This window comes from Hibiscus syriacus, unplaced genomic scaffold (assembly GCF_006381635.1).
Source record: "Hibiscus syriacus cultivar Baekdansim isolate YM2019G1 unplaced genomic scaffold, ASM638163v2 tig00110053_pilon, whole genome shotgun sequence".
NCBI lineage: Eukaryota > Viridiplantae > Streptophyta > Magnoliopsida > Malvales > Malvaceae > Hibiscus > Hibiscus syriacus.
Window position 1 is genome coordinate 827358 of NW_024062577.1, and position 22897 is coordinate 850254.

The following is a 22897-nucleotide window of genomic DNA, read 5'->3' on the forward strand; positions in this document are numbered from 1 at the left end:
ATTATATTTTTATTTAATAATATAATTGTTTCATGTATTTATCAAATTATAAGTTTAAATACTTATTAAAACGAATTAATTTATTATCAATTATTTAATTATTAATTATTTATATATAAGTTATTTAAAACATGAATTATATAGAAAATGTATTTAGACGAATCAAGGTTATGAATTAAAAAAGTAAATTATTCAATAATTTCATTAATTAAAAAATATAAAATAATGAAATTTCAAATATTTCAATGGAGTCGCAAATAGTAATTTGTCTCCCCCTATCGTCCAATAAAAAAAAAATAACCTCAGTGACCAAAAATGCTTTATAATATACAATTTTAACCAACTTTTTTTGGATTTACAAAAATGACCAACTAAATCGCAATGCGATCGATAATTCGCAACGCGATCTCCGGCATCGCAAATCAGATTCCAGATTCGCAACGCGATTTTGACTATCGCATTGCGATTACGTAAATCGCAATGCGAATTAGGAAATCGCAATGCGATTACGTAAATCGCATTGCGATTACGTATTCGCATTGCGATTTACGTAATCGCATTGCGATTTACATAGCGCCATTCGTATTAACGTGTATTTTTTTTTTCAAATTCCAAACACGAATATATTAATATATCGGAAACTGAACCGTCCATAGTATATCCCGTAATCGCAACTCATAACCTAAAACCTAAAATCACAACTCAGTCACTTCTCCATCTCTCACTCTCTACGGCGAAATCCGTCCCCATCTCCAAAGATTTCCGTCCCCATCTCCGGCAAAATCCTCACAACCATTCACGGTCAGAAATCCCTCACAATCATTCAGAAATGGAAAATCAACCTCCGAGGGTTAGTTTTTTTATTTTTATTTTTTTTGAAATTTTTGCATTATTTTAGGTTTTTTTATATTGAAATTGATGATAAGTTTACTGGTAATTTCAATAATAGATTAACCATTTCACTTAGATTTTTTATTAAATTCATTCGATTGCTGCTAATACTGCTAAACTGTTTAGTCTTTAACCCTGTGAAGTTAGTATTTGTCTTTGTTTTGTCTTTTGGTTGAAGTAATGCAGAAGAAGAATAGTTTCTAAACTTAAAATCGCAACATGAAAATGAAAATCGCAACACGAAAATGACTATCGCAACGAGAGAAATGAAAATCGCAACGATATAATCGCAACGCGAAACCAAAATCGCATTGCGATTTTCATTTCGCGTTGCGATTCTCTCGTTGCGATTTTAATTTCGCGTTGCGATTCTCTCGTTGCGATAGTCATTTCCGCGTTGCGATTTTCATTCTCTCTTTACGATTTTCATTTCAACCAAAAGACAAAACAGTGTTGCAAATTTAATTTCAAGAATAAACTACTATTTATGTTTATTGTTTTTGGTATATCTTCACAGTGTAGTTTTTGGTATATCTAACTTGGTATGTTTATTGTTTTTGTAGAAATTTTTTTCGGCTTCATTGACATTAAGGAATAAAGTTAGCCTAGCCACTACAATTGCTTCGAAGCTTTCACCTGCACAAAGAAAATTGTTTGAGGAAACCTGCTTCGGGCCATGGCTGAGAGTACAACATCCGGGTGGAGATGCTAATTTGACCCATTTGTGGCTTCAGACCATGACTAGCGATCTACCCGACAGTATACAACGTGGTGAGGAAGAGATATGGTTTCATTTTCCACCGGCGTATACTGTTTTGGGCGGAAGGAGTTCTGCTTAATCACTGGTCTACGATTCGGACACGATGATGTAGGTCGGTACACTCGTTATATCACCCGCCATCATGGTTATCCAGGGTTTTTCCTGATGAGTCAATAAAGAAGCCGAACTTACACGTCGACGACCTGAAGAAATTGTTTAATAAGAAAGATGGTTTTACTCGGATGAATGACGTCGATGTTGTCCGAGTATGCCTTCTAGTACTTTTGTATGCCGGCTTTTTAGGCAGAGAGACAGACAACCTATTCCTCAGGAGCTAATATTATTGGTAGAGGACCTAAATGCATGGAATCTATTTCGTGGGGTTCGTATATATGGAAAGCTACCTGGACTAAGTTGTCGTCTCCCTTTGATGACCGCAAAAGTTTGCGTGGTGATGGGTCGAAATACACTTTGTCAGGATTTGTTTGGGCCTTTAAGGTAAGAATTTCTATATAATGTTTTCAAAATTATAATTAATTATTTAACAATTACTAATGTTTGTTATTATATTGTTTGTAGATTTGGATATTCGAGGCTTTCCCCAGTATGCGGACATATGCATTAAAAACTTCAAATGATATTCCTAGGGCTATTTCCTGGAAGAGGAAACGTCTGTTGGATTGGGAAGACTTAATACCATATGCGACAATAAATAATGTAAGTTAACACAAATACTATCATATATAAACAAGTTATTAATAGTAGACGTTTAACTTTGTTTGAGTTTTTATATTTTTAGGAGGCCAACACTCCATTAATGAGACTGACACCCTAGGAGGCTGAGCTTGCCATTGATTGGTGGCAAGCTAGTCAGCGTTTTCTTGATGGCACGAATGATGAGCAGTCTCCACTTCCTCCACTTCGAGAGCCATCACCTCACCCAGAGCCATCACCTGATCGACCCGACTATACACCTCTACAACGAGAGCCATCACCTATCCCGTCACATCATCGAGCCTCTTCTCCACCATCACCTCATGATAGGCGACCGACAAAGATGCCACGACTTCTATCTCCCTGTTCCCCACCTCCACCTCCATGGGATGAGTGAAGGGAGTTACGTGATGAGGTCAATGCCTTGCGTGAGGAGATCGGTACTCTACGCGATAACGATGGTGCATGGCGTGTGGAGGTGACTACTTTACGTGGTGAGGTTGTCGCTCTACGTGAGATGGTAGTATCGTTGCAGAATGAGGTTCATACTCTACGCAACGAGGTAAGTTTAAGATTTTTCATATTTAACTTGATGATAAATTTACTCGTAATTTCACTTAGATTAACCATTTCACTTAGATTGCTTAGTAAATTTATTCGGTTGCTGCCAATACTGCTAAACTGTTTATTAACACTGTGAAGTTAGTATTTTCTTTTGTTGTCTTTTGGTTGAAGTAAATTTATTCGGTTGCTGCCAATTCTGCTAAACTGTGTATTCTTTAACACTGTGAAGTTAGTATTTGTCTTTGTTTTGTCTTTTTGTTGAAAGTAAATTTGTTCGGTTGCTGCCAATTTTGCTAAACTGTGTATTCTTAACACTGTGATGTTAGTATTTGTCTTTGTTTTGTCTTTTGGTTGAAAGTAAATTTGTTCGGTTGTTGCCAATTCTGCTAAACTGTGTATTCTTTAACAATGTGAAGTTAGTATTTGTCTTTGTTTTGTCCTTTGGTTGAAAGTAAATTTGTTCGTTTGCTGCCAATTCTGCTAAACTATGTATTCTTTAATACTCTGAAGTTAGTATTTGTCTTTGTTTTGTCTTTTGGTTGAAGTAATACAATCCATTCAAGTTTAATTTGCAGAAGAAGAAGAAATAGTTTATTCTTGAAACTATATTTTAGCAACACTGTTTTGTCTTTTGGTTGAAATGAAAATCGCAACGAGAGAATGAAAATCGCAACGCGAAACGAAAATCGCAACGCGAAACAAAAATCGCAACGCGAAACCAAAAATCGCAACGCGAAACTATAATCGCGTTGCGATTTTCATTCCGCATTGCGATTCTCTCGTTGCGATTTTCATTTTGCGTTGCGATTCTCTCGTTGCAATTTTTGTTTCGCGTTGCGATTGTCATTCTCTCGTTGCGATTTTCATTTCGCGTTGCGATAGTCATTTTTCACGTTGCGATTTTAAGTTCCAGAAACTATTCTTCTTCTGCAAATTGAAACTTGAATGAATTGCATTACTTCAACCAATAGACAAAGACAAATACTAAGTTGACAGTGTTGCAAGTTTGAAACATATTTGTCTTTGTTATCTGATGTATTTTGTGAACTATGATAGAATAATGACTTGGGTGAATTCAATGCAAGTTTGAAACATATTTGTCTTTGTTTTCACTGTTTAAATATCATGTTTGTTTATTTACTGATTTTTGTATTTAATTATTTAGTGGCCCGATAAGGTGGATGCTTTACGTCGGGTTTTTCTTGCACGACAGAGTTCACGCATCAGACGGCGTGCACATGCTATTAAGTCTCCGTACACCCCAATAGTGCGAAGACACCGCAAGAAGAAGCCCGACTCTCCTGTCATCCCTCAAGAGTCCACTCTATCGTTGAAGAGGCCCCTATCATTCCTCGAGAGTCCCTTCCCACCGTTCAAGAGGCCACTGTCATCGTTGAAGAGGTCCCTCCCACCATTCAAGAGCCCGATTCACATGGCGTCATATGTAAGATTCTTGAGAAACCCTCTGACGTGCCGGACATGATGGATGATAGTTGGCTCTCGTATGAGTTACCGGCCAGTACAATTCCGGTATCTGAAGTGGAGATGAGACAACTACCGGACACAATTCTGGATAACACCCTTTGGGCTAAGACCGCAGTTGATTTTTATCTACATGAGCGGAGCCAGGGGTGTTTCACTGACATATGCAAGCTCAACGATGATATCTATTTGTTGCTTGATCGGTCTTGGTGGGGCGTATTATTAGGGGTCGAAGATAATGGCTATTTCGATGGAGGGGTAAGTCTTATATTTTTCTTATATTTCAATTTGATTATTTTTTTTAAATTTATGTAATTTACTAATATATGTCTTTTTTTGTAAAACATCATATCGATGCGTGGGTGTCACGTCTTCTAATAATTAGGAAACTTAAGGAAAATAAAAGAAATACACGATATACAATTATGCCGATGTCTTTTAACGCCGTTCACTTGAAGAATCAACGAGATGAATCATTTGCGTTGGGCAATGGACAAGCTAAACTTGATTGTTTAATTGATTTGTAAAAGATGATTTGTAAAAGTTGATTTGTTTAATTGATGTGAACATAATTCTTATTTGTGCTTGTTTAATTGATTGAAATGTAATGGTTGATTTTGTTGATTTCAATCTGCATTATGTTGAAGGCAAAAATGACTATCGCAATGCGAAATGAAAATCGCAACGAGAGAATCGCAATGCGAAATGAAAATCGCAACGAAAAAATCGCAACGCGAAACTAAATTCACGTTGCGATTTTCATTTCGCTTTGCGATTCCCTCGTTGTGATTTTCATTTCGCTTTGCGATTCCCTCGTTGCGATTTTCATTTCGCATTGCAATTATCTCATTGCGATTTTCATTTCGCATTGCGATAGTCATTTCCGCGTTGCGATAGACATTAAGATGATTGCGAACGTCATTTCCGTGTTGCGATAGTCAAATGAATGCCTAATAAGTGATAACAACTGAACAGATCATAGTAATTTTCAAACTCAAGTTACTAATACATGCCTAACTGAAAATGTTAAAAGTTCACACATAAAATCCATATAATACAACGTTTGCATTTAAAAATCACCTAAGTTAACAGTCCCAAAAGGTGAAGCCGGTTGTGATTGGGATTTTAAAGATGATTGCGATTTTGATTGCCTTTTGCTTGACACCATATGAGCTTTGGATTTTGATGAGGATCCATATTTTGGTAGAGGAAAAGATGATTGTGATGGCACTGGTGATCCACATGTCAACCTTGTATGACCACTTTCCTTGCACCGACTACATGTCGATCTTTTCTTCTCTTCACCCTTAGACGGTATACGATCGTGACTTTTTGGTCGGCCAGGTAGCCTTCTGTCCATGGCTGGTGGCAAAACTGTTTGTAAGTCATCTGGTATGTCCCACTCAGAAAGATGTGGAATAGGGTAGACAATCTCACCATAAGTCTGTCGATATACTTCTGTAGTGTAGCAATCCATAGCGTATGCGCTTGAATCATATTGGTTTAGATGAAGAGAAACTTTTATAACATGGCCACACGGATAACCAGATGTTTGCCATTTCATACAACTACACGTCTTTGCATTTAGATCGACAAGCCCATTTAAGTTATTATCCAGTACTTCAAACAAAGTGTTTGAACATGGTTCAACTCTCCATGACGTTGACTTCACAACACGTTTCGTTATCTTTTTTTCTATCCATGGTGTAACACGATGTTCCAATGTTCCTGTAAATTTAAATAAATAATACTTAGTAAAATATATGATAAGTTACGAATTTAAAGAAATAATACTGCATGGTTTCTTTTCTTGTAGTACCACTGTTGAATAAAGGCTCGAAAAAACTCCATTAACATAGTAATGGGTAATTTTCGGGAATGACGACTTAGAGCGTTCATTGATTCTGCACTATTAGACGTCATGAAACCATATCTTGCTCCAAGTTGATGTACTCTTGACCATCTTTCAAACCCGACATCTTCTAGTGTTTGAGCACACTGAGGAAAAACACGTCTTAAACAGTTTATATGCTTATTAAAATCCACTTCCCGATAAGCTTTTACAGCCTTCCAGTATGTCCATTTGTGATTTTTTATACCAGCAGACATTGATTTTAGATTTCTATACAAATGAACACCACAAAGTCCATGAAAAGCATCTGGGAAACACCTTCTAACAGCGTTGTCAATTGAGTTTGCCCTATCGTATATGATTGTCAGATTGCTAATAGGACCTATGCAATCCCTAAGATGCCCCATAAACCATGTCCATGAATCAGAGGTTTCAGATTTGTCAACCCCGTAAGCTATTGGCAGTATCCCATTGTTAGCATCCATGGCTACTGCTAATAAGTTTACTCTAAGGTATCGACCTTTTAAATGTGCTCCGTCAACTATAATAACTGGGCGTATGCAATTAATAAACGAACGAATCTACAAAATCATATACACAAGAAATATAATCATTTAAATGTGAAATGCATGTAACTAACAAAAATGAGTCAACAAAATTATATTGATTTACTAACCGCAACACCAATGGCGATAAATAAGAACTCAAAGCGTCCATCTCTATATGTTTTGATATGAGTTACCGACCCAGGATTTTTCAGCTTTAAATTGTGACAATAAGCCGGCAGTTGGGCAAACGATGCTTCTGGCGACCCCCTCAACAATTCCAAGGCATAACATTTGGCTCTCCAAGCTTGAGAATATGAGATACTAATCTTGAACCAAGCATTCATGTCAGTCATAATTTCATGTCCCCGATATACCCTACCATTCAAAAACATTAACTCAGCCAGAAAACCACCCAACACCTTTTTGTTTGCCTGTCTATGGTGAGGAAAAACTTGGGTTCTTGAACATGTATGTTTATCAATAAAAGTCCTAACTTGAAACATTTCACAATCTTTTATCCTCTTTGCAATCATACGCCATATACAGTTTTTTCAATCATACACCTTGTTTCGAAACGATCTTTGCTTGATTTGTTAACTTTTAGTTGATAGCCATCTTCCACACATTTCGTATACAAAGCTATCTTCAAGTCTTCCTTTGTATCAAAATAATCATCTTTCTTGATACGAATAATTTTTGTGTAACAATAAACTGCTATCTTTATCAACTCTTCTTCCGGTATCTGAAGTAATTCTGGCATATTTCAGTTATACTCCCGTGGCATTTTCTTCGGGGACTTTTCTTTGGGGATTTCTTCTTCTTATTTTTCTTCTTCAGTGTTATATGAATTACAGAATGGATGTTCAACATGTTCATTTACAGTCGTAACTTCCTCCTCATTATCATCAACAACATCTTCCTCGGCAACGGCTGTTTCATCATCAAAATTCGGGTATTGACCAATATCAAAATCATTACACGCAGGTCTGTTTCTTCTTCTGAAAAATCATCAAAATCCGAGTATTGACCAAGATCAAAGTCCGGGTATTGACCAAGATCAAATTTCGAATACTGACTAGTACTCACAATTTTTTTTGTTGGCTCATCATCGTCTAACTGGTCAATACGAAAACCAGAATTTGGTGCTAAAAGTTGATTGGGATTTGGATTAGGGAAAGGTTGTGGGTTTTGAGATTGTGTTTGGTATTGGAAATGTGGTGAAACAATATTTGCTTGGTGATGAAATTGTGGTGGAACCATTAAATTTTGAGCACCATAAACTGGGGTTGAAAAACTTAGTTGATTACTACCCGCTATTGACCCAACTTCACTACTTCTAGGTTTAACAACATACAATGTAACATCGTCACTTGAAACACTAATGTAAGCAATGAATCGTTCAACATCTTCATTGTCGGTTAACAAATAAACTTTACCATTTCTCTGATAAGATAGCCTAAATCCACTTAGGGGCTCTAAATTCAATTTATTTGCAACACGTAACATTAGAGTTTCATAAGTTAACTTTTTTAATGACAGTTTTAGTTGAAGATTCATGAGTAAAGGCATATATTGTAAAACACCATGAACATTCTCCCATGACCCTCCAAAACACAAATCTATCCAAACATGATCAACATTAGATGATTTCATTATTGTAAATTAATTTACTAAACAAATGAGCTGCGAAACTAAAACCTGTTGCCGGATGGGGAAGGATGTCGTTGGATATAGGAACGGATGTCGCCAGAGAGAGTGATAGATGGAGATGGAATGAGTTGCGATTTAGGGATTTAGGTTATGAGTTGTTGCTGCTGCGTAGTTATATACCCAAAACATTTGTGTTGCGAAATTAAAACCTGTTGCGAATTCAGAAATCGAGTTGCGAATTTGAAATTCAGTATTGCGATAGTCAGATTCTCGTTGCGATTTACTAAATCGCAATGCGATTACGTAAATCGCAATGCGAATACGTAATCGCATTGCGATTTCCTAATTCGCATTGCGATTTAGGAAAATCGCAACGCGAATTTGGGAAATCGCAATGCGATAGTCAGAATCGCGTTGCGAATCTGGAAACTGATTTGCGATACCGGAGATCGCGTTGCGAATTATCGATCGCATTGCGATTTAGTTGGTCATTTTGGCAAATCCAAAAAAAGTTGGTTAAAATCGTATATTATAAGGCATTTTTGGTCACTGAGGTTATTTTCTCAATAAAAAATACCTTGTCTGATACGTAAGGGTGTAAGGATGTATTCGATTCGGTTCGGTTTAGTTTTTTACTAAAATAAGAACTGAATTGTACTTTTCAGGTTTTTAAAAATCGAAACCAACCGAATGAAATAAAAATTATGGTTTTCAGTTTGATTCAATTCAGTTTTTGATTTTTGATTGTTCACTATTTTTTTCAAACTCAACCTCCAATAAAAGCAAATTTAAAATTTAAATCGAGTGCAAATATATAAATTTAAATTTATAAAAAATATTATTAAGTTTAATACTTTTATTTATTTAAATTTATTTTATAATAAATTCAAAATGAATTTGTTTTGGAAACTTATTTTCTTCTATTTTTTCAATTCGATTTGATTCGATTCCAACTGTTTGCATATGAAAAAATTGAAAACCGGATCGAAATGTATATTTATTTTTTTATATCGAACGGTAAATTAAAAAACCTGAATCGAACTAAATTGCATAGTCTGATATAGATTAATTTTTCGATTTTCTCGATTCGTTGTTTAATTTAGTGACACATTGTATCTTGTTGAATAAAAAAATTCCGGTTGAGAGGATATTTAGTGTTATTTGAATGTTAATTTTTATAATTAGTTATTAAACGAATATTTCCATAAAATTGTTGATTTATTAAAAAAGAAAAAATGAAAATGTTGAAAAGCGATTGGAAATTTCTTCTTCAAAGATGATTTCTTAGGATCATACAATGGAATGAATTATCAACAACAACAAAAAATTGTTAGATTCGATAGCTATAGATATTAATACACAAAAAATGTCTTGCAAGAAAAAGAAATAAAACCGCATTTGCAGTTTAGATCAAGGCAATTTTACGTGGCAACCCGAGATTCTGGTACACCTTGATTTCACCATCAAGTGTGGCCGCAACGATTACTACGCCCCATGCTGTTGCTTCCGTAGGACCGGCGGCTCCGCCACCTACAACGTCGAACCAAGACCAAATAGACGGTACAGCCGGCAGCGAATTTGACTCCTCCAATTTCGCGGGGACGGGTCTCGAGTTCGAAGCCGGATCGCCGGCTTGTATCGATGAACATGACATCGATGGCGAATGGCCTTTTCTTATCGACGAAGATCCTAAGTTTGAAGACGACTCCTCGCTGATCCCCGGTTCGGCATTAGATGCTTCGGCAGGTTCTTCTTCCGAAGGTGCACTGGTTTTCTCCCCATCATTGTTCTTCTTGTTGGGAAGTGGTGGCAACCCTTTCTTGTTTGGTTGAATGCTATCTTCATTGATTGGTGGTATGTCACATGACTGCGTTCGTCTTGAGTTCCTCTTCGACTGTGATCCCCCCATCGACGGAGGCTCGCCTTTTATAGTACCGGTCCACGGGATGGCTACCGAAACGGCTTTACACGGAAACTGCTCAGTTCCACGAGCATTTACCGCAGTTCTTTTACCGGTGCCGGTGCTCTTCGGCTCGTCGTATCTCCAAAAGAATACCTGGGAATCTTCACTTGCAGTTAACACATACTTCCCATCTGGAGTAAACGAAGCTGCAATTTGACTACTAGTGTTTCGGAACCCTGCAAAACCGTGAACATATATGCAGAAAGTGTCGAACGAAAATGAAAACGGATATGAAGATTTAAGTCTTTTCCGGAGCCATACCGCTGATCCGATAAATCACTTCCGAACCTTCCAGGACTCGGATTCGAGAATCCGCTGAAGTAACAAGCACTTGACCTGGATTAGTCGGACAAAACTGGAAACCAGTGATCTTTTTAGCATTTGCCTTCTTGGTTTGAACGTTTATCAGTTCTTTCTGAGTTAATTTGCATTCTAGATCATCAATTAAAGCAAGAATTTTACAAAATAAAAATTCATGGTAAGTAAAATTTGAACCAAAAAGAGTAAACTATATGTACCTTCAGTACTGTACAGTCGACAATTGCCTTTATGTGAACCGATAAAAGCACCCTATGAAAGCAATCAGTACAATTTAGAAAAGAGTTGGGGATTCGCTTAACATAAATGAACGGTTTCAATCAATCACAACACCTGGCCATCAGGAGTGTAGCAGGCAGCAGTGACCATTTCATTGACATCGGTCCAATCGACGACTCTCCGACCCGGTACATTCCAAATTCGAATTTTTGCATCGAGGGATCCGCTTATAAAATGATCGTCGTCGACGGGGTTGAAGTGTATGCAAGTTACTGCAAATGAAAATGCAGAAGCGGAAAGGTATAAGTAAGATTGTATAGTTTGATAGATCAACATGAAGGTAATCTTACCATAGTCACTATGAGCAAACACCTTTATACAACTCTTGGTTTCCAAGTCCCACAGCCTCACAGTTTTGTCCATTGAAGATGAAAGTAGTTGCTGCAAAATCGATCAATCAACGATTGTATCTCATCGAAATATCAATGGCAAGGGTCTTGAGAATCGAACCTGAGATTTGGACCAGGACAAATCCAGAACATCTTCGGTATGACCATAGAAAGAACAGATTGGTCTGTCTGAGAGTGAAAACACAACTTCTGGCTTATGGACATAATCAGGAATTTGACTGTTCTTATTTGCTGGCGGTTTCGGTTGCGATGGATGAATCGGTGAACTCCCTGGTGTTAGACCGCCTTCGTTCATCACCTCACATTCTTGAACTTCCCACACATGGATTACGCTGTCCTCGCCGGCGCTGGCTAAATACCGAGCATCGGTGCTGAACTTGATGGCCCAAATGGATCCATCGTGAGCCTGAATCTCTTGACATAAATGTAAAGCGCTAAGTTCCTTGTATGATTTCCCTGCTTGTCTAACTTTCACCCATTGATTGTTTCCAGTTCCAGTTCCAATCTTAGCATTATTATTCTTTTGACTTTGTTCCAAGGCTAACACTACTTCCCTTTCCTTGTCGCCCCTCAATGCCATTGAATTGGTTATGCTTTTCAACATGGAAGCACCTTTACTCATGCTCGTCTTCAAGCTCCTGGAGATATAATTCGGCTTATTATCATTTGCTCGACGCATTAACTCCTTTACAACAGGTGAATACCCCACGCATTTATCAAATTCATCCATCGTTAACTTCTTCCCCGTTTGAAGATCACTCAGCTTGTTCCACATCCCGTCCTGATCGTACTCGTTGACGATGAACTCTTTCCCCGTGTCCAGATTCTTAATCAAGAAGAACGATTCGTACGCACGTTTCGAGGCGATTGAGTTTAAAGAAGCGCTTTGTCTATGTCCTCCACGGTTATTATCTGGTTTTCTTGGGGAAGAAGCTTTGAGTTTTCCCAGGACGTATGATTTTGCAGATGGGGTTGATATTAATGAATATGTTCTCGTGAGACGTTGCTTCGATACGGCGCCGAGTATCTCATGTTTCCTTTGCTTTTCGGCTGAACGTGACTCGATCTCGCCTTCTGATCGGGATCGTACCAACAGGAAAGAAACCGGCGAGTGAGGCAACTCCTGTTTCAAAGAATCTTCATTCGTTGTTTTATTAGAATCTTCATTGCTTGTTTTTTCAGGTTCCGACGTGGAGTAGTAGTCTTAACACTCGCCGGGGGTCTGGATTTTTCAGGCGCTTGAGCTGTAGTCTTAACACTCGTCGGAGCACCGGATGATGGAGGGGCCTGAGAAGTAATCTTAACAGCTGCAGGATCTGATGCCAGAGCCGGAGCTGGAACCGGAACTGATTTGATAGAGGGCTTGGTGGAGACGATGCGTTTGAGACTGAGAAGTTGTTTGTTGGAATTTAAGCCCATGCCTTGAAAAAGCTTTTGTCTCCGCGCCTTAATGGAACCCGGAGACGCCATCCAGATATTGTAGTCCGGAGCCGCCTGGGTTGGCTTGGGGGCGACGATTGGTTGCTCCGTCGTAACGGGCGGTGCCGTGGAAGTGAATGAAACGTGACTGTCGTCGAATTCTTCGTTCCCGTCATCGGAGTTTTCGGAAATCAAGTCACGAGAAGGTTCGAAGAACTCATCGTCATCATCTCGTAAGCCGTCCCAATTCATGGTCATGGTTTTTTTGCGATCCATTCTTCGAGTATTCATTTTGACAATTTACTAAACACAACCCAACACGACACAGAACAGAACAGAAGAAAACAAAAAAAGAAAGGTTTGTGGTTTGGTCTGTCTGGCTTGCTTTGAAATCCTTTGGGAGGGGTTGCGAAGGAAAGAGGAAGACGAAGGATGGAAGAGAGGAAAATAAGGGAGGATTACTGTTTAACGTGTGAAGGAAAAGGAAGAGAAACGGTCAAATCGGGGCCATTATTGTTAGGGTAAAGTATATAAATAGTCACTGAATTTTTCAAATGCTTGCATTTAGGTTCTTAACTTTTAAAACTTGCAATATAGCACTAAACATTTAGTTCATTTGCAATATGGTCTCCGACGTAATGGTCGTTTCATTTTCGTTAGAAAAATTATATAAATGGTCACTAAACTTTTTAAGTGTTTGCATTTAGGTCCCCAACTTTTCAAGTGCTTTCAACACATATATCAATTACAATATAAACCCCAAATTCCAAAATAATTCAATTATATACCCAACCCCAAATTCATAATCCATTCTCAAAATATGACATAACAAACTAAACTTGAACCAACCCTAAACCCTCAAAACATATTTATTTCAAAAAAATTAACAAACTATAAGTGAACAATAAGTGATTATGTTGAGTTTATGTTTTAGGGTTATATGGACCTAAATACTAAATTCAGTTTATAAAATAGTTGACTCTAAATTTTTTCGATTTGAGTTTATAAAATTTAAATCAAGTCGAATTGAATTGAATTTTCGAGTTTCTGTTTAAATTTAATTATAAATATTTATCATATTATAATATTATTTGATTCTAATTCAGTTTAGTTTATAAAATAGTTGACTTGAAATTTTTTCGATTTGAGTTTATAAAATTTAAATCAAGTCGAATTGAATTGAATTTTTGAGTTTTTGTTTAAATTTAATTATAAATATTTATAATACTATAATATTATTTGATTCTAATTTAAATAGTTTTTTTAACCATATACAATACATATATTTCTTCATATTTTTCCATGTGTGGTATACATATATCATACACAGTCAAGGGACTTGACTCAAACTTAAAAATTAATCCACTAATTACTAAAATTTTGAGATATTCGAGTTGTATTCTACAACTTGATTTTAACTTGAAATTTTTTTAAGTTGAGTTTATGAAATTACAACTCAAAGTCAATTTGTATCAAAATTTTGAATCAATTCAAGTCGAAAAATAATTTTTTCTAATCGAATTGAGTAATGTTCACTTATAGTTGGTTAAATCTAACTTTTAAATCCTAAACCCAACATAATCACTTATTGTTATGCACCCAAAATGAACTAAATGTTGTTCATTATGATCGATTAATTGATGAGAAATTTAGTATTTAGGGTTATGTTTTGAGGGTTTAAGGTTGTCGCTTCAAGTTTAATTTGTTATGGTAGGTTTTGAGAATGGATTATGAATTTGGGGTTGGCCATGTAATTGAAGAATTTTGGAATTTGAGGTTTAGAATATAATTGAAACATTTTAGAATTTAGGGTTTAGAATGTAATTGATAACTGTGTTGTAAGTTTTAAAAGTTGAGGGACCTAAATGCAAGAACCTTAAAAGTTCAGTGACCATTTATATAACTTACCCTAACGGCAGTGAAATGATCGTTACGTCAGGGACCATATTGCAAACGAACTAAATGTTTGGTGATTATATTGCAAGTTTAAAAAGTTAGGAGTCCTAATGCTAACATTTAAAAAGTTCAGTGACCATTTGTATACTTTACCCTTATTTTTACATCTCCGTGGTTAAATTGTAACAACCCGGAAAAATTTAGAATAATATTAAATTGAAATTAGAGGTTAATTATGAAAATTGTAATTTTTTGGGGACTAAATTGAAAGATTTTAAAACTTGGAGCTTGTTTTAGAGTTAAAAGAAATTCAGGACCAAGCCTAAATTTATCCTAAAAGTGTCGACAGCTTTGGTGATTTAAGCATGTTTTTGGTTTCAAATCAGAAACCACAAATGTTAAATTGCTTAAGTTTTCTCCTCCCGTACCCTTACTTCCAAGTCCGATTCTGAAGTCGTTCGACCTCCAATCGTAAAATTGAAACCACCATCGTGTTCATCTTCGACCCGTGAACAAAACCCAGTAAATCAATTATAGCGAAACGCTGCCAAACGACGTGAATTTCGAGTCAAAGTCTAGACGTTTATTTAGCACTACCGCCGAGAAAATCTTAAATTCATCTCCGATCGTTGATCGGTTTTCGACACCTCCCGCACCATCGTGTTCCTTGTACCGTTCCGAGTCCACCGGTGTTCTCCTTTTTCTCCAGCGGCGGCGCGTGGGGAGGTGAACCGGTCAAACTTCCCGATTTGATGAATTCGAGCTCTCCACCGTTCAAAAATTTGAACCGAGCTTTGTAAGTATCTCGAAAACGCTCAAAATAATTTTTAGAAATTTTTCGTAATTTTTAGAGCCCCGGTGGACACCTCACGCGCCACACGCGCCGCCGTAGGGCGAGTGAGTGACCGGTTCAACCGGTTTTCTTAAGGGTTTGACCAGTCACGACCCGACCCGTTGACCCGACCCGACCCATTGACCCGACCCGATCGTTGACCGTTGACCGTACTATTCTGGTAAATAATTCGGTTTTGGTGCTATTATGGTAATTAATTGGAAATGGGTGCTATTTTGGTAATTATTTTAAAAAAGGTGCTATTTGTGTAAAATATTCAACAGTTTGTTGACCTCCTTTGACCAGAACTTTGACCGGGTATTAAACGATCGTTAATCTTTTCCGAGTATACTTATCCTGATAGTTTTCGACGTGCCGAATCCGTTTCCATTCCGTTTCGTCAAATTCGAACGCAAAGGCCTCCAAATCGACGGTCAAAGTGGTTGACTTTGACTTTGACCAAGAATTTGAATTTTTGGAAAGTCATACTTTATGTTTTTCGACGTCCGGATCCCAATTCCGTAATCCGTTTAGCCAAATTCAGACTCAAAATACCCCAAATTGATAGTCAAACCCGAAAAATGCTTATATACTTAAGAAGTTTAGCTTTGAACAATTAAATAGGATTTGGGACTGATAAATTATTATTGTTTGAAAGTACAAGAGACTCTCCGGATCGTTCGACAGCTCGACCCAGCTCTTCTAGATCAGTTAAACCACGTGTGCCAGTATTCACCCGTAAGACCCGTAAATTTTATGATTTTAGAGATCTATTTATATTACTCATAAGTAATATAGTGTTATTGTAAAATAGGTTCGAAAACTGTAGCAGAGCGTGGTGAAACCAGCAATCAGTAGATTTGCTATTTGAACCTATTGTCGAGGTGTGTTCCCTACTTATTACTGAACTGTTTTATTGGTTTTAATATGTGGTACACCGAATTCATTGGTTATCGTTTTATGGATGCACTAATTTAATGTGACAATTTATGGTATATGGCTGCTATCTAATTTTTGTTTTGAAATGGTATATGATTACCATGTTTTTGGATTTATGGAATTTATGTCACGGTGCAATTGAATTTTGGAATTGAATTACGATGGAATAGCTCTGATCAAGCTAAATGGGCCTAATGTGACTCTTGAGGGCCCCAAGATGTTTCATTAGGTCGGCTTTCCTTTGCTGTGTGCTTAGGGTAAGCTATATGGACTTATTGACTTGGGCTTAAGGATACAAGCTTCATAGCCTATCCTTAAGTCGGCTTTCTTTTTGCTATGTGCATAAAGTAAGCTATATGGAAAATAATTTTGGGAACTACTGATGGTGTACCAGAAAAGGGTTTAAACTATGATTTTCAAAAGTTAAACTCTTTTATGAATTTGTGAGATTTACTTGACTATGATTTGTACCTATTGTGATTTTATGGAAATGTTGGGACACACTGAGCCTAGCTCACCTTTCGAAAATGTTTTTCCCCTTTCAGATACTGTTGGTTAGATACCTGGGTACAAGCACTTGGAGAATCAACATATCTCTTGAAGTATGACTGATTGTAATATTTTAATCTTGCAAGTTGATTTTATTCTGGTGACATGGACCTATTTTAAAGTATTGGATGTTATAATGATGATACTTTTGCTAATACTATTCAGTTTATCATGGTTTTGATTTTTAAGATATGTTTTAAATTAATTTATTACTGATTGGTTTTATATTTAAGAGTTGAGTTTTGATAGTATAATTTGTTTATAATTTCATGTTATTTATAATGTGATTTTATATTGATGGAATAACGGTTTCGGAAAATATCTTTAATAATCATAATGTGATCCACTAGACTTAGTCGAAACGCATAGACCGGGTCTAGGGGTTACATAAATCCTTCTACAAATCAACTTTTACTCTCAAGTGTTGTAAACGCCAATCTTCAAAAGAATGAGGTTTTTTTTTCAAATAAAAAAATAGTATATTAGGTAATAGTATATTTATTATTATATGAGTTTATTGTGTTTTTTTTCAAATAATGATTTTTCTTCACAAATCACTTCTATGTTGAAATGTTTTGTACGTGAAATTTGTGATAAATTGATTGTTGCATTGTTGGTATTCTTTGATAATTCGAGTTCGAGCACCATAAATGCTAGTGATATTAGCCTTTAATGTCAAAACGTTGAGAGTTATCTTATAATAGATACTCTCTTATGCTTACCTCATATTAATAAAAAAAGTTTATTTATTATTTTATTTACATTATCACATATATTCTATAATAGTAATTAGTATATAAATATATTTATTAGTGAGTATATTAATTCTTTTTTATATTTATATTTATATTTATTATTTTCATTTTTACTCTTGGTATATTGTCTGTTATAGTTTGACTCGAATTCAAAGTGACACAAATTAATTTAATATTTAATTGAGAAAGTAAGAATCCTAATTTGATTACAAGTAGTGAACTTTGTTAAAGTATAGTACTTTATTAAAATACTTTTTATAAAGTAACTTTTACTTTATTTAGTTTTCTTTTGTAATTAAATATCTATCTCTATAAATATATACTAAGGGTAAAGGGTTAGATATCAAGTTATTTTCTTTAACCAAAATCCTCTTTTATTTTCTTCATTCATATTAATGAAGTTCTTCTCCTTTGCCCGTGGTTTTTTCTTTTGGTTTTTCTACGTAAAATCTTGGTGTTCTTTGTCTTTCTTTTTCGATCGTGTTTATTTGTTTGGCGATAATCGTTCTGGTATTATAACAAATTGATATCAGAGCTTTGGGTTCAAGTTTATGACAACAATAAAATATGATATTTCACTGTTGGATTGAAACATCAGGTTCTCGTGTGGCAAGTGAAGATTCGGGATGTCCTTGCACAATTGGATTTAGATGATGCATTAGAAGAGTTTGATAAGAAGACATTGTCAGATTGGATGAACGAATAAAAACGTAAGGATTGTAAAGCCCAATCTCAGATCCGTTTACACTTGTCAAATCAAAATTTGCAAGATGTGTTGAAAGAAAAAATAATTGCTTTTTTTGTGGGAGAAATTTAAGCAACTATGCATACAGAAATCGTTGACAAGCAAGTTACAATTAAAACATCGTCTTTATTTGCTCAAGTTGGAGGAAGGTTCATCTATTGAAGAGCACATGATCGCATTCAAGGAAATTGTATTTGATCTAGAGACTTTAGAAGTGAAGTATGATCAAGAAGATTTAGGTTTAATCCTCTTATGTTTACTGCCTCCTTCCTACTAATCTTTCAGAGACACAATTCAGTACTATCATGAAACACTTACTCTTAAGGGGGTGTACAATGGCCTGTACTCATTTGATAAGATGAAGCATTTTATATCTAGTTACGAGCCTTATGCAAAGGGTCTCACGGTGCATAGATCGACTAACATATACCATGGAAGAAAATGTGAGAGTTCTTCTAGTAATGAAAAAGGGACAAATCAAAATATTAAAAATATGGTAAAACTTCACTTTTGTAAAAAGAAATGTCATGTTAAATCAGAATACTACAAGTTACAAAATAAAATTAAAAGAGAAGCTGGAGAGAAAAACTCTGAAAAATCTGATAAGGCCAACGTAGTAGAGGAGTGCGATGATAGAGAACTCCTAGTTACGGCTGATGATAACTATATAACAAGTGATGAGTGGATACTTGACTCTGGTAGTAGTTTCCATATGAGTCCTAATTGTGATTGGTTTACAACGTATAAAGTTGTATCTACAGGTTATGCATTTTTGGGAAATAATGTCTCTTGCGAGTATTGGCACAATCAAGATTAAGATGTACGAATGGATTATTTGAACACTTGGTAATGTGAAATATTCCAGATTTGAGTATAAATCTAATTTTGTTAGGTACTTTATATTTAAGAGGGTATACATTCTCCAGTGAAGGTGGAGCTATGAAGATCGACAAGGGCTCTCTTTTGTGATGAACAGACAGAGAAAGACTGCCAAGTTTTATGTTCTACGGGGTTTAACACTTTTAGATAATGGAGATGGTATTTCCTCAATCGTGTCAGATAATATTGTTATTGATAAAAATGTATTGACTAAATCTAGTAAAAGAAGACTTTTTGTTGAACAAGATAACTGTGGGAAGAACAGTTATGCGAAGCAGAAAAGAGTTCAATTTCATGGGCTTAATAAATTTGAAGATAGAATTATCATTGATGGTCGGGATCGTGTTGTGCATGATACTACTCATGGTGATATATTTGTGAGTAAGCTTGGCACTTATGATAACCATGTCGATGTGAAGGCTAAATCCAAGATTAGAAAAAGCTTGAATTCAATCAATATTAATTATTGAAGATTATTACCCCTTTGAGAGGTGTTGTGAAAGAGGTGGAGATCTTGTTCGTTGAATTGAAGAATTGTTTTTTTGTTGAGATTGGGTGCCTTATCGAATTGAGTGTTTTGTCTCATACTTTAATAATTCGTGTCAAGTTAGAGATTTGTTATAGTTTGACTCAAATTCAAAGTGATACAAATGAATTATTATTTAATAGGAAAAGTAAAAATCCTAGTTTGATTAAAAGTAGGGAAATTTATTAAAGTAGAGTATTTTATTAAAGTACTTTTTATAAAGTAACTTTTACTTTATTTTGTTTTCTTTTGTAATGAAGTATCTATTCCTATAAATAGATACGAAGGGTAAAGGGTTATATATCAAGTTCTTTTCTTTCACCAAAATCTTCTTGTATTTTCTTCCTTTATATTAGTGAAATTATTCTCCTTTGCCCATGGTTTTTTCCTTTTTGGTATTCCACGTAAAATCTTATTGTTATTTGTTTTTCTTTTTCGATCGTGTTTATTTGTTTACCAATAAGTTTTTTCTAAGCTTAGATTTAGCCGTCGTATCGATATGGTTATCATAAGTTCTAAGCTTGCTCACAAATATATCACCACGAGCAATATCATGCACAACATGATCCCAACCATCAATGACAATTATATCTTCAAATTTGTTAAGCCCACAAAATTGAACTCTTTTCTACTTCACATAACTGTTCTTCCCATGATTATCTTGTTAGAAAAATGTCTTCTTTTTCCATATTTAGTCAAGATGTTTTTATTAGTAACAATGTTATCTAACACAATGGAGGAAACATCAACTCCATTATCTAAAACTATTGAACGCTGTAAAACTTGTCAGTCTTTCTCTGCCCTTTCATCACAACAAGAGAGCCCTTGTAAATCTTCATAGCTCCACATTCATTGAAAAATTCGTACCATTTTGAATCTAGAGTATCTAATGAAATTATATTTCATCTCAAATCTTGAACATGTCTCACATTACCAAGTGTTCCCATCGAACTTCTAATCTTGATTGTGCTGATACCTACGATTTTACAAGAAATATTATTTCCCAAAATACATCACATGTAGATACAACTTGATACGTCGCAAACTAGTCACGATTAAGACTCATATGAAAACTATTACTAGAGTCAAGTATCCACTCATCACTTGTAATAGAGTTGTCAGTCGCAACTATGAGTTCTCTCTCATCGTACTCTTCTACTACATCGACATCACCAGATTTTTTGGAGTTTTGCTCTTCATCCTCTCTCTTAATTGTATTATGTAACTTGTAAAACTTTGATTTAACATGAACTTTCTTTTTGCAAAAGTAACAAGTTTTGTCTTGGTTGAAAGATTTTGATATGTCCCTTCCTTCATTACTAGAAGAACGTTCGCCTTTTCTTCCATTGTCTGAACTAGTTGATCCATGCACCATGAGACCCTCTACTTGTCCTTGAAACCTGATACAAGATGATTCATCTTATCAAATGAGTGTAGGCCATTGTACACCTCATCAAGAGTGAGGGTTTCATTATTGTACAAAATTATGTCTCTGAAATATGAGTAGGAAGGAGGCAATGAACACAAGATGATTAACTCTAAATCTTATTATTCACACTTATCTTATAAAGTCTCTAGATTAGAGATAATTTCCTTGAGTGCGGTTAAGTGCTCTTTAAGAGATGAACCTTTCACCAATTTGAGCGAATAAAGATGTTGTTTTAAGTGCAACTTGTTAGTCATGGTTTCTACATTCATAGTTGCTCCAATTTCACCCACAAAGAAGTAATTATTTTTTCTTTCAACACATCCTACAATATTTGACTTAATAAGTGTAAACGGATCTGAGATATGGCTTTACGATCCTTACATTTTCTTCGTTTGTCCAATTTGACGATGTTTTCTTATCAATCTCTTTTAATACATCATCTAAGTCCAATTGTGAAAGGACATCCCAAATTTTCACCTGCCACAACGAGAACCTGGTGTTTCGATACAACAGTGAAATATCATATTTTATTATTGCCATAATCTTGAACTCGGAGCTTTGATACCAATTTTTTATAATATCAGAATGATTACCGTAAACAAATAAACATGATTGAAAAGAAAGACAAAGAACACAAAAAATTTATGTGAAAAACTCAAAAGGGAAAAACCACAAGCATAGGAATATATACTTGATATCTAACTCTTTACCCTTAGTATCTATTTATAGGAATATATACTTGATTCTAAAAGAAAACTAAATAAAGTAAAAGTTACTTTATAAAATGTACTTTATTAAAATATTACACTTTAATAAAGTTCTCTATTTTAATAAAACTAGGATTCTTACTTTAACAATTAAATATTAATTAATTTGTGCCACTTTGAATTCGAGTTAAACTATAACAAATCGGTATCAGAGCTTCGGTTTTAAGATTATGACAACAATAAAATATGATATTCTATTGTTGGATCGAAATACCAGTTCTCGTTGTGGCAGGTGAAGATTTAGGATGTCCTTGTACAATTGGACTTAGATGATGCACTGGAAGAGTTTGATAAGAAGACATCGTCAAATTGGACAAACAAAGAAAAACATAAGGATCGTAAAGCCTTATCTCATATATGTTTACACTTGTCAAATTAAATATTGTAGGATGGTTGAAAGAAAAAGCTGTTGCTTTTTTGTGGGGCAAATTGAAGCAACTATGCATGCAGAAATCGTTAACCAACAATTAGCACTTAAAGCAACGTCTTTATTCGCTCAAGTTGGCGAAAGGTTCGTCTCTTGAAGAGAACTTGACACATTCAAAGAAAATGTCTCTGATATAAAGATGTTAGAAATAAAATATAATCAAGATGATTTAGGGTTAATACTCTTATGTTCACTACCTCCTTCTTACTCATCTTTTAGATACACAATTTTGTATAGTCATGAAACCCTCACTCTTGAGGAGACGTACAATGGCCTATACTCGTTTGATAAGATGAAGCATCTTATATCTGGTTACAAGCCCCAAGCAGAGGGTCTCGTGGTGCATTGATCAACTAGTTCAGA

General features: G+C 35.4%; 1 protein-coding gene across 1 annotated transcript; it reads right to left on the bottom strand.

Annotated features, from left to right (window-relative positions):
• Window positions 1–9812: 9812 nt before the first annotated feature.
• On the bottom strand, window positions 9813–13048 carry LOC120214105 (WD repeat-containing protein 44-like). Its single transcript, XM_039212084.1, has 7 exons — window positions 12643–13048; window positions 11472–12574; window positions 11312–11402; window positions 11076–11233; window positions 10943–10994; window positions 10686–10856; window positions 9813–10600 (listed from the first exon to the last, which is right to left on the bottom strand). Exons 1-7 carry the CDS (start codon window positions 13046–13048, stop codon window positions 9867–9869), a joined length of 2715 nt encoding a protein of 904 aa, XP_039068015.1. The 3' UTR covers window positions 9813–9866.
• Between the last annotated feature and the right edge of the window lie 9849 nt (window positions 13049–22897).